Source organism: Cetorhinus maximus, chromosome 28 (genome assembly GCF_964194155.1).
Source record: "Cetorhinus maximus chromosome 28, sCetMax3.hap1.1, whole genome shotgun sequence".
NCBI lineage: Eukaryota > Metazoa > Chordata > Chondrichthyes > Lamniformes > Cetorhinidae > Cetorhinus > Cetorhinus maximus.
In genome coordinates, this window is record NC_135906.1 from 13,109,045 (window position 1) to 13,121,968 (window position 12,924).

At 45.4% G+C, this 12,924-nt stretch overlaps 1 protein-coding gene across 1 annotated transcript in view; it reads left to right on the plus strand.

The window, feature by feature from the left end:
* LOC144668758 (adhesion G protein-coupled receptor E3-like) overlaps positions 1–12,924 on the plus strand; it is a 68,054-nt gene that overhangs the window by 33,045 nt on the left and 22,085 nt on the right. The window contains exons 4-8 of the mRNA XM_078531089.1: positions 2,489–2,638; positions 7,495–7,641; positions 8,590–8,739; positions 9,021–9,158; positions 12,110–12,147. Of these exons, the coding sequence (XP_078387215.1) occupies positions 2,489–2,638; positions 7,495–7,641; positions 8,590–8,739; positions 9,021–9,158; positions 12,110–12,147 (623 nt within the window). The remainder of the gene's footprint in view (positions 1–2,488; positions 2,639–7,494; positions 7,642–8,589; positions 8,740–9,020; positions 9,159–12,109; positions 12,148–12,924) is intronic.

Below are 12,924 nucleotides of genomic sequence, written 5' to 3' on the forward strand. Positions count from 1 at the left end.
TCAAAACACAAGAAGATCAGCCATGATCTTATTGAATGGTGGAGCAGGCTCGAGGGGCCGAATGGTCTACTCCTGTTCCTATTTCTTATGTTCTTATTTAATTTTGCCAACGTGTTCTAGTTTGCTCTAAACCACATTTACAGTGACTACAGTGAGGACATTGGATAGAGTGCCTGTGGGCCAAATATTTTTCCATTAGTGTCGATAGACACATTAATCAATGACATGAAGTTGGAATTCCATTGTAGAGAGTTCTCTTCTATGATGTTTGTAGCATTCCTGTGTATGGAGTTAAAATATAAACTGTCATGATAATAATTAATTTCCCGCAACTTCAAAATTCCTGATCCTACTCAAACTTGCTTTCATCTGATCACCTGTTATTTAATTAATTTCACCTTCATTTTAACCCTCTTTCAACCTTATGCAATGGGCCTTGGCTCCTCTCTTAGCAAACAATGCCCTTGCACACCTTGGCACATCAAAGGATACAGTTTTCAAGCAGAGAGAATGACAAACGGAAACAAATGGAACCAGAAACAACACTAGGAAAAGTGCTAAAAAAAAGCACTTCACAGAATGGCGTTCAGAGGAAATCAGTCGGCATCTTAGTTAGACCTGTGAAGTTATGATTGGGACCTTTGGCTCAGCTCTGAGATGTCGCAGGAGCTGGCTGTGTAGTGTAGACTCATAGGGCAGAATCTCATAGGGCCCTGCATGCCCCAACGCGTAAAACGACGTGTGGTGACGTCAGGCGTGCATCCCGACGTCACTGCGCGTCATTCCGATCTTTAGTTTAGAGTGGGCTGCGCGCCCGCTGAACTGTCAAAGGCCTGTTAAGGCCACTAATAAATGAATTAAAGTGATTGTCTGGGCTGCCCGTCCAACCTTAAGGTTGGCGATGGGGGGTGGGCAGGCGAAGAGCCCAGGCGGCCTTCGCATTTATCATGGAACCTCGTCCACGGGCGGGATGAGGTTTCACGAAGGATTTAATAGTGGAATGAATAAAATTTTTTTAGTCAGAATTCATAAACGTGAACCCAGCTCAAGTGACACTGTCACATGAGGGGACACGTCTGAATAATTTGATCTTCTCTTTTGTTCGTTGTTTCATTATGAAACTAATTTCCCCGAGGCAACTCCATGCCTCCAGGGAGGTTGCTATGCTCTTTTGCACACAATACACAGAAGAGCACAGGCCCCGACTCTCCCTCCTCCCCCCACCGCCCCCCCGGCCTGCACAGGTAGCGCTGAGTACTACCGGCGCACGTCACGCTGGGCGGGCCTTAATTGGCTCGCCCACGTAAAATGGCGGCGCGCAGCCAATCGCGGGCGGCGATTGGCTCCACGCCCGCTCCTGACCCTGCCCGCCCGAGTCTCCTCATGGACTCAGGCACCTTACAGCGCAGAAGGAGGCCATTCAGCCCATCGTGTCCGCGCTGGTCAACAAGGATCTGACTGCACTAATCCCATTTCCCAGCGCTTGGCCCAAACCCCTGGAGGCTATGGCAATGCAAGTGAATATCTAAATCGTTCCCTTTCCTTGTCTTGCTCCGTGCCACTGTGTTAAGCAGTGGGGCTATCTTAACACCCATAGCACTGAGTGGATTGGCCATTTGGCAGCTTGTTAGTGTTTCCCAGCGCATGTCCAGTTAATCAAAGATTGGAGCAACCCTGTGGTCATCAACCAAGTCTATATTCCCTGTTTAGAAGAATGAGAGGTGATTTCATTGAAATACACAAGACTCTGAAGTGGGCTTGATAAAGTAGACACGGAGAGATTGTTTCCCCCCTGGCTGGGGAGTCTAAAACGAGTGCACAGTCTGAGGACATGGGGCTGACCATTTAGGACTGAGAAGAGGAGAAATTACTTCACTCAAATCGTTGCGAATCTTTGGAATTCTTTACCCTAGGGGGCTGTGAATGCTCTCCTCGCTGAATACATTTATGGCTGGGATAGACAGATTTTTGGCCTCGCAGGGGATCAAGGGATATGGGGAAGCAGGTGGGAAAAGGAATTGATGGCCAAGATCAGCCATGATCGCATTGAATGATCGACAGGCCGTGTGGTCTACTACTCCTCCTATTTCCTGTGTTCTGCTGTTCAAGCCCCCAACTGAGTGTGGCCTTCAACAAAATGTTGATGAGCAAGATGGGTCCTCCTGGCAGTTGAGAGGCGTTCTGTTGTGTCATTGTTGGCGATTATAGAATTATCATTGATCCATAAATTCTTCAATAAATGGTTCGGACTTAAAGCTTTCTAAGGGCTCCGTTCCTTATGGGTTTTTTTTGACTACCCAATCCGCAGTCAACCCACTGGCAGGCTCTCGAGCATATTAGATGGATCACTAGCTATCGACACTTAGACTCTCATCTCTATATGACAGTCTACAGGTGGTGGGGGGGGGGGGCGGTGGGGAAATGAGGGAGCTGTAACGCAACATAGATAATGGGTGATATTCACGTGTCCATTTCATATTTATTGCAGAAATTAATGAATGTTACCAAAAGCCACTAGTGTGTGGGCCAAATACAATATGTCTTAACACATTGGGGAGTTTCTACTGCCTGTGCAAGAAAGGATTCATCACGCCATTGGGACTAACTAACTTTACAGATGGAAGTACAGGGTGTATAGGTAAGAATGTTACCGGGCCCTTTCAAAGCATGATAAGCCCTGTGCTAAGCTGAGAGAGAGTTAAGCCATATGTTGTTGGGCATGCCTGGTGTGCATAGCTCCACTCAACATGTCAGGAACTACCTGCCTGTTCACAGAAGAGAGAGGTTTGGAGGGTCCCGCTCCCGTTTCGAGGAGGGACCAGACGTTAACCTCAAGGAGCTCTAGTTAAATGACCTTGCCATCGACGCCGAACGACATTCAGGAGGGGCATTCCAAAGTTATGACTGGTGACCTGGAGGAAGGGGCAAACGGTCTGATTTAAATGTCGGTGAACATAGGCCCAAGCAGGATATGCTCGGCATTGACAGTGAAGACTGAAAGATACAGAAAATGCACTTCATTACCCACTAGGAACAAAAGCATAGAGCAACGGTAAAGCAACAACAGCTTACCTTTATATAGCACCTTTAATGCAGCAAAGTGTCCCAACGCACTCCACAGGAGTCTTATCGGCCTACAATTTGAGGAGACATTAGGACATGTGACCAAAAGCTTGGACAAAGAGGTAGGTTTGAAGGAGCGTGTAGAGAAGGGGAGAGAGGCAGGGAGGGAATTCCAGAGCTCAGGGGCCTAGGCAGCTGACGACACGGTTTCCGATGGTGGAGCAATTAAAATTGGGGCTGGTCAAGAGGCCAGAATGGAGGGACAGAGAACTCAGAGGGCCTGGAGCTGGAGGGGATCACAGAGATAGTGAGGGAGGAGGCCATGCAGGGGTGTGAAAACATGGGTGAAAATTTTAAAATCGAGGCATGACTGGACCCGGAGCCAGTGTAGGCCAGCGAGTGCAAGGGTGATGGGTGAACGGGGCTTGGTGTGAGTTAGAATACAGGGCAGCTTTCGAGTTTTGCAGAACCTTATGGATGGCGCAAGATGGAAGGCCGGCCAGCAGAGTGTGGGAATAATCAAGCCTCGATGTAACAAAGGTATGTATAAGAGTTTCAGCAGCAGAGATGAGCTGAGACAGGGACCAGTGGAGGTGGAACAAAGTGATCTTGCTCAAATCTGTATTTTTTTTTATTCTTTTGTGGACTGTGGGCATCATTGGCAAAGCCAGCATTTGTTATCAATTCGTAATTGCCCGTGAGAAGGTGGTGGGTGAGCTGCCTTCACAAACCGCTGCAGTCCGTGTGGTGTGGGTACACCCACAGTGCTGTTAAGGAGGGAGTTCCAGGATTTTGACCCATTGAAGAGATGGCAATATAGTTCCAAGCCAGGATGTTGAATGGCTGGCAGGGGAACTTGAAGGTGGTGGTGTGCCCATACATCTGCTGCCCTCGTCCTTCTAGGTGGTAGAGGCCGTGGGCTTGGAAGATGCTGTCAAAGGAACCTTGGCGAGTTGCTGCAGGGCATCTGATGGATGAGACACGCTGCTGCCATTGGCTGGATGGTGGTGGAGGGAGCGAATGTTGGAGGTGGTTGGATGGAGTGTCAATCAAGTAGGCCGATTTGTCCATTTGGGCGAGATAATGGAGCCCGTAGAACAAAATTCAGGAAGAGTCAAATCACTGAGGAGAGTCAACGAAGAAAACTGATGGAAAGAAGGCACAACAAAAAAGAAATGAGGGTGTTCAACACAATTTTAATGACCATAAAACCATGTCACCCTTGTACTGCCCTGCTGGTTAGATGATGAATCTGTAATGAAAAATACTTGATAAATTTTCTGCTGTGTATTCATCTTTCCTTTGTATAGCGACCTTTTTAGGTTGATGACCCCAATTCATAAAACATTTAATCTTAAACAGATGTTTTTTTTATATATATATATATATATGTGTGTGTGTGTGTATATGTATATATGTGTGTGTATATGTAAATATTATATATTATTATGCTTTTGAAGAGTAAATTTCTTACTATTCATACATTGGTAAATTCTGAAACCATTTCTGATTGTCGACTTGCTGTTAGGGAGAAAGGAATGGTTGATCTATTTTGTTTCCTTTGTTTTGGATTTGGCTGCCATTTGGCTAGTTTCCATGGTAACGTGCCCAGTGTTCCATGCATGGCCCTTGTTCTACCTCTCATGTCAGCTTTCCGAGATGGAAAGATAATCGGAACTCAGCGGGGTTCTAATTTTTTTTTTTCAGTTTAAAGCCAAATGCCTTGCCAACTGATCAAACAGCCACAGAATTACAAAGTGGATCGTAATTTGAAGGTTTATTGGATGAGTGTTCAGTGCTAAGATTTTAGCTCGCCTATATTTGCTTGTAACCTTAGGCATCGTCAAGCCAGAAGCTGTATAAATGGAGAGCGTTTCTGAATGAGATGCTGGCTTAAGATGGTGTTATTAATGCACTTGATGTTAATTAGGTGGCCTCGTGCTGGTTACACAGCCTAAGACATAGGGAGGCCTTGAGCTGATTTCGAGGAATGGCTTTTATGTATGTGTTGCTTCTGTTAGCGATGATGAAATGGTGATGCATTTAAGAACGAGTGAGATGGATTCGATCTGCTTTGTGGTCAGGAACTTGCAATGTTCTACGTCTCTGTAGCTTTCCGTGCACTGCTGGATAGTTGACTGTCATTGAAAGACCTGTCACGTTGTAGCATTCAAAAGACAACACCCTCCATCAGCAGCTAGATGGCCTGGACCACAGTCAAAAGAGTTATCCATTGGGAATATTGCTGTTAATTGAAAAAACTATTTGTGTTGATGAGAACCTACTGTCTAAAGGAGATCTATAATTCATTTTAAAATGCTCCTGTCCCTTGTTCACCTCCTTGGGGACATTAGCATCAGCCATATTGAATTGGACTGAAGTTATATTAACCACAAGGTGATGGCACCATCGTTCCCTTACCTGAAGGCCATGAATGAACAACTCAGGTTTTTATGACAACCCATTTTCTGGGGGTAGCTTGCATTTATTGAGCTCAATTTCACAACCTGCTGTATTGGGATTTGAACTCCCCACCTTTGGGTTGCTAGTCTCAGTACCATAACTACTAGGCTATTAAACCATTGGGTTGGGTGACTATAAGCTAGGAGAATTATACACATCATTCCTACTATCGCACAACTTCTTCAACATTTTCCTCCAGTCCAAGCACGTTAAGGAATCTTGGTGAAGTCAATACTGACTGTCAAGGACCAATGGAAGCCTCACGGAAAAGACACTGAAGTTTTTAATTCAGGGTTTATAAGACAATCAAAGGACCAAGAATTGTCAAGGAATGGTGTTACTTTTGATAACATGGACCTCCAGCATTGAAATTTGGGAATTAAAAGTTTGTTAGAAATTACACCATAAATACATGCGCACAGAAATGGACCTTCCAGTGTAACAGAGGTCCTATTTAGTATGAACAGAATGAGGTGTGTTATTGAAACATAGCCAGTGAAGTGAAAGAGTGAAGCAACTGAGGAATTAGAGGCCTCAGTGGAGATTGGCGATGTGGTGAGAATGCCAAATTTCAAATGAGCACACCAATTTATACTCGAGGAGTAAAGGGTGCTGATTGGTTGGCAAGTCAACTCTGATTGGCCGAGACGTTGCGATGGAGAGAGCAATGGGGAACTATACTGTAGTGTGAATTGTGATGGTTTGAAATTTGGTATTCTTGTGTTTGTCCTGATGAGTGCAAGATGAAAAGCTTTGGCAACGTATCTCTCTTTTCAGCAATATTCGTGTCCAGGATGATGAAATTGATTTTGTTCCAGATATTGACGAGTGTGAGACAGACCCATGTGGTTTGAATGTAACATGCACCAACATATATGGGGATTTCTCCTGCACCTGTAATGAAGGATTTATCTCAACCACTGGAGAATGTACCTTCACCGATTAAAGCAAATACTCGGTGCTGATGTAAGGCCTATTCTGCTGGAGAAGCTGAATCCATAATACTCACATGTTCCCGACTAAACGCTCAGAAAGGGCACGCTCAAAGGATTGAACAGCTTGCCAGGAGACCGCTGGATCAAGATGTGTAAAAAATTATCCCCCCCCATCAAAGGAAAAAAATTGCAGGGCCATGGGAAAAGAGCAGAGCAGTGGGACTATTTGGATAGCTCTTTCAAAGAGCTAGCACAGGCACAATGGGCCAAATGGCCTCCTTCAGTACTGCACGATTCTATGACCAATTAACCTATGTAGAAAGGTACCATTCACGCTGAATAAAAACTAGAAAGGAGCTTGACATTTTCAGGGTATATTTGAGGTCATTAATAGATATGAACTGGAGGGATAAGGAAACCCAGTCATTCTTAATGGAATAAATGGTAAATGATGAATGTGCTGGTGTCTCACAAAAGATTAATGATTGGAGTTGCTTCACATTCCCAAGTTAATGGGTGGACAATCTGGTTTTACACTCGCTTGTCAAAGATCTCCTCAACAATCCACCAGTTCACACCGTCGGGTGTACCCAGGAAGAATGGGGGGAAGGGGGGAAGAACCCACTGCCCCTCGTGTTGACATTTTCACTCCGAGGGCTCTGAATCCTTGGAACTCTCCACTCCAGAGGGGGGTGTGTGGATATTTAGCCATTGAGACTATTCAAGACTGAGATTGATAGGTTTTTTTGATTCTAAGGGAATCAAGGAATTTGGGGGTCAGGCAGTGAAAGTGGCATTGAGGTCAAGGGTCAGCTATGGTCATATTGAACGAAAGAGCAGACTCGAGACACCATGTGGCACATCAGTTGCGGTATGGTTCTGAGTGACATTAAAATTCTGAGTTTGGCTTCTCCAGGTATTGAGCCATGACCTTGAGGGAAATGCCAAAGGAACCTTAACTTTAGGCAGAAGCTAAGAGGTGGCCAGTACATGAAGGTGTTCTGGGAGATTATAAAATTGTTTTCCATTCCAGATATCAACGAGTGTGAGAAAGACCCGTGTGGCTTGAATGAAAATTGCATCAACACAAAGGGGAATTTCAGCTGCACCCGTAATAAAGGATTTGCCTTAACCACTGGAGAACATATTGTCACCAATAAGACAAAGACTGGATGCCAAAGTAATAGCATTATTTTCCTTTGAAGTGAGACCCAAAAACATTTAAACAAATAACTTGCAATTATGTAGCAACTTTCAGATTTCCCAAAGTGTTTTACTGCCAATGAAGTGCTTTCCGTAGTGTAGTCACTGTTGTAACGTAGGAAACACAGCAGCCAATTTGTGCACAGCAAGCTCCCACAAACAGGAATGTGACATTGACCAAATAATCCACTTCAGTGCGGTTGATTGAGGAATAAATATTGCCCAGGGCATCGGGGAGAACTCCACGGTTGCATGGGAGCTTTTACATCTAACAGATAGGTCACCATGGCCCCACTTTGTCTCCTTCAAAAGTAAGTCCAACACACTCAGTACTGCATTGAACCCACAACCTTCTGTCTTGGCTGTGAATGTGCTAGTTACTGAGACCCAGCTTTATTGTTGCCATCAATGCCAAGAAGAGATGTTGGGCTGTGAAGGGGGCAATTAAATTATAGAGCTATTTCTATTGCAGTCTGAAATATGATGGAATAAGTGCCTTTGTTCATCCATTACTTTATTACTTTATCATCCAAGAACTACTCCGTTTACTACCCTAAGACCATGCTTCCCATTTACATCTTGCCACTCATGGTGTATCTCCGGCGTCATGATCCCTTGGAATTGTTAGCTGTATTCACTCCTGCTCCTCAGTTCCCGTTGGATTTGTCTCTCTAACCCTTTCTACGAGCACACTGGGTGAAGTGATTGGTGGCCCAATAGGTTAGCCTCAGATGATGGCCAATTTGCAGCTGGGAGCTGACTTAGGAATCATTCATGCCAGGCCAGGCACTGTTCTTGAAGCCCTAACCTCCTTCACCCCAGTGGGCACAACATCCCTCAGTTCTTGATCCGAAACAAAAGGTTGGAAATGAAATCTCTCAATAGCTCGTTAAAGTTAGTGAAATCACTCTGTTGCTTATTACAGATGTCGATGAGTGTTTGAAGATAGAGGAACATTGCGGCCTCAATGCCAACTGTGTTGATACACCAGGATCTTTCAACTGTTCCTGTAAGGAAGGATTTGTCTCAACCGGTGAAGCTACATTTAACAATAAAACAAAGACTCAGTGCAAAGGTAAAAACTTTATTTTTTTCCTCGCAATGAGTTCCAGGTTGAGAGTGTCGTGATTCTGCGATCACCCCCCAAGCCCAAATGTTCATTTGTCATTTCTGGAGTGGAACTTGAGCCCACAACTGCCTGACTCAGAGGTGAGAGTGCTGCCCTCTGAGCCGCGGCAGAGGAGCCGATGGGTTTTTAATGATGCCCGGAGCGTTAATTGTTCATCGTTCTTTTGTCTCTGTCTGCGTCTCCTGATCTCTTTGAACCTGTGCATGTTTCTTTGACATCCATTGCAGCCGATCTGTGTCTGTCCCGTATCTGTGGACCCAATACAGTGTGTCGCAGTAAAGCTGGCCGATTCTACTGTGAATGTATCGAAGGATTTTCCTCAGCCTCCGGGGGCACTAGAGTGACTATACGAGCCCCCTGCGTTGGTAAGAACCCTGAGGGAGCAGTAAGGAATACGCTGGGCCTTGAGGCTACAGATTATGCCGATAAACAACTCTGTTGCTACCAACGGCCCACAGCACCTTACGCTTGCCCAGTTTTGAGCTGCTACATCTGTTCTGAATCTATCCCGCTGAACCTAACATAAGAGCTAGGAGCAGGACTAGGCCATTCAGCCCCTCGAGCCTGCCCCGCCATTCAATACGATCACGGCTGATCTCATTTCGGCCTCAACTCCAATTTCCCGCCCTCTCCCCATAACCTTTCAACCCGTTGCTAATTAAAAATCTGTCAACCTCCTCCTTAAATTTATTCAGCGTCCCAGCATCCAATGCCCTCTGTGAATTCCACAGACTCATGACCCTTTGAGAAAAGTAATTCCTCCTCATCTCTGATGTAAATCTAACACTCCTTAGCCCAAAACTATGGCCTCTTGTTCTAGAATGCCCCACAAGGAGAAACATCTGCTCCACGTCTACTTTGTCTATCACCGTTAGCATCTTATATACCTCAATTAGACCTCCTCTCATCCTTCTAAACTCTAGCGAGTATAGGCCTAAACTGCTCAATCTTGCCTCATAAGACAAGCCCCGCATCTCTGGAATCAATCTGGTGATCCTCCTCTGAACCGTCTCCACTGAGAAGCTACATATATTCATATGTAGGGATCTGTCCTTTGCAGGCAAAAGGAGCACGTCTAGGCATTGAACTTTTTTCTGTGGGAGAAAATAGTTCCCTGGCACATTCTCCATGGCAACACCTCGACCAATCAGAGTTGGCTTGCCAACCAACCATCACCTTTGCTCATGAATAAATTGTTGCTCCATTTGAAATTTGGTTTTCTTGCATCTGTCCTGATGAGTACAAGATGAAAAGTTACAACAGCATGTCTCTTTTTCTTCAGCAATACTCAACTTCTGCACTACAAAATGACTATTTTTACTTTCTTAACCCAATCTCTCCTTCCCTCTCTTTATTTCTCCTTCTGTACCTGATTAGACTGTAAGTCATCCTCCTGTGGTGTCCCCTGTTTCTTTCTCAATCTTTGAATCTATTTGGTGAAGGAGGTGAATTCTTTTTCACTGAGGTCCCAAATGCTAAGTTGCCCTCTCCACAATGTTACCAACTCCTACTTCCAGCGGCTAATGGTGGAAAAATGGTTTGAGGTGAGCGGGCAGGAAACCAACTTTGAACTGTATCGCCATTCCTTCATTGTCACTGGGGCAAAAAGCTAGAACTCCCTCCCTAACAGAATTGTAGGTGTACCCACATCACACGCACTGCAGCGGCTCAAGAATGGGTCCCACCTGCACCTTCTCAAGGGCCATTAAGAATGGACATTAAATGCTGGCCTTGCCAGTGATGCTCACATCCCATGAATGACTCGCAAAAACACAACCCTGCACCATTAAGTAAGGAAGACTTGGATTTATATACTGCATTTCAGGATGTCTCAAAGCGCTTTATAGCCATTTAAGTACTTTTTGAAATGTGGTCACTGTGGTAATATAGGAGTCAATTTGCACACAGCAAGTTTCCACAAAGAACAATGACATAACGATCAGGTAATCTGTCTTTAGTGGTGTCGATCGAGGGATAGATATTGGCCAGGACGCCAGGAAGAACTACCCTGCCCCCCTTCAAATAGTGTCATGTTTTACATCTATCTGAGAGAGCAGATGGTCTTACAATCCCCATAGACACTGACAACTTTTCAAAATATATGTGAATTTCCAGCGACTGAGAAGGATCACATGACAGTATTTCACTTTATAAGGCTTTTACTGTAACAAACAAATGAAAAGAATCAATGACTAAACACTATTTCAGTAGGCAGCTTATACACTAAACTACAGAAAAGTTTCCCCATTTAACTTTTAAAATGACCAAGAATCCCCCTCCATAGTTACAATTTGCTCTGTCTCTTAAATGGACACTTCATTCTCCAGGAACTGTTTTAAAGCTATTCTCAGCTGCTGATGGCTTGCTTCCTTTTTCCAGTTTATAACTTCTAATCCCAAACTGACTTTCATAGTGAGGGATGAATTGGAAATCTGCCCAGTAGCCAAGCTAGGCAAATCTTCTAGCCTTGTTCAAATCCACACAAACTCGGTCTCTTCAATGTGAGTGCAAGCTCCCACTTGCATATCACATGGCGACTGACATGGCCAGCAGTTTTTCTGGGCTTAAGGTGCAGAATTAGCTTCCTGTATCTTTCTTCTCTCTGCCTGTCTCTGTCTCTCTGTCTCTCTGTCTCTCTCTGTCTCTCTGTCTCTCTCTCTCTCTCTGTCTCAGATACTTGCAAACTGACCTGTCTGTGAGGTTCAGGGGCATCTTAAGAAAAATCCTATAACCTTATACCACAATGGCTTGCTCTGGACCATTTCCCTCTCAAAGCCCATTTCCATGGTGACGTGAATCACACGGCCCTTGCATCCAGGTAGAAATGCTAATTAGCTATCTTTAGACCTGCCAAGTCCATTCTATCATGAATTTAAATAGACAATTTAAAGTATAACCATCCATGCAACCTGACAGCCCAAACATCTCCCTGTGTCTTGGAGACTATCCACGTGAGCACAGCTGCCTTGGTCACTGTTTACAGGTTGCGAATATCTTGCACCTTTCGCCCAGTGAGACAACCAGGCCCCCTTTTAACCTTTAACAACCAAGTCACCCAGGCTTGTTGTCGGGCAGAATTCAGGACAGGTCACATGGGCCCCCTCTATTCCTACATTTTACCCTAAATTAAAGAGAGAGTCCAAAACATCATAATCTCACAAACTTCATATTTGTAACAAGGGTGCTTTGGTTTACTGTCTCACCTGAAAGACATCACTTCTTCAGCACTGCACAGGGAATGTCAGCCTTCCTGATTTCATTTCTTGTTAAATTGGTGGTTTGATTTCAAATGAATTGCCTTATTTCCTCTTTACAGGTCTGGAATTCTTACTTCCTAAGTCTTCATCCTTTCAGGTAAGTTACAAAGAATATACATTAACTAGAACTTTACTTTTAGATCCACAATGGCTCAGTTTTTAAATGCATTTGCAGCGACAGGTTTTGGTCCAATTGCTTGGCCAGGGTTTTAAGCTGCCCCCAACCACCCGGGAAATTACACAGACGGGATTCCCTCCGACTTTCCGCCCACCCTGACCTCGGAACGAGGTTTCATGCTGGGGTGGGCAGGGACCTCGGAAGGGAAGCCCGCCCTTGCCCCAATTTTTTGGGCTGGCAGGCGGGTGTCAGCTCGGAGGGGTAGGCCGGAAGTAAAGGGAGTCCGATCTCGGGCGGGAATTGGGAGGGTCGGTGGGGGGGCGCCTCCATCGGTAGCCCTCTCCTTACCGAGGGCGCCCTCCTCTTAAGGCCTGGTGGCCTCCTTCTGCCTGCCCCGGCACATCCCCCAAGACCCTGATCGCACTACTCGCTACGCCCCAGGCCTTCCCTACCCTGCACGCCCAGACTCCGACACTTACCTTTTTTCTCCAGTTCCCTTGGGCTTTGGCTCAGATAACCTCTTGCAGTGCTTCTTCCGACCACTGCAGCGCTGTTCCTGGAGGGACCGAAGAGTTTCCAGCCAACCTGATTGGCCGGCAGTTCTCCAAGATGGGGCTTCCTCCTGAGTGAGGGGCAGAAATCCTGCCTGCTGCCAATCAACGCTCATGAGAGCGTGAAATGGCAGCGGGGCGCTTGGACTCGGACAGGATGCATAAAAATTCTGGCCCTTTTCTTCGATTTTCCAACATCTACCTA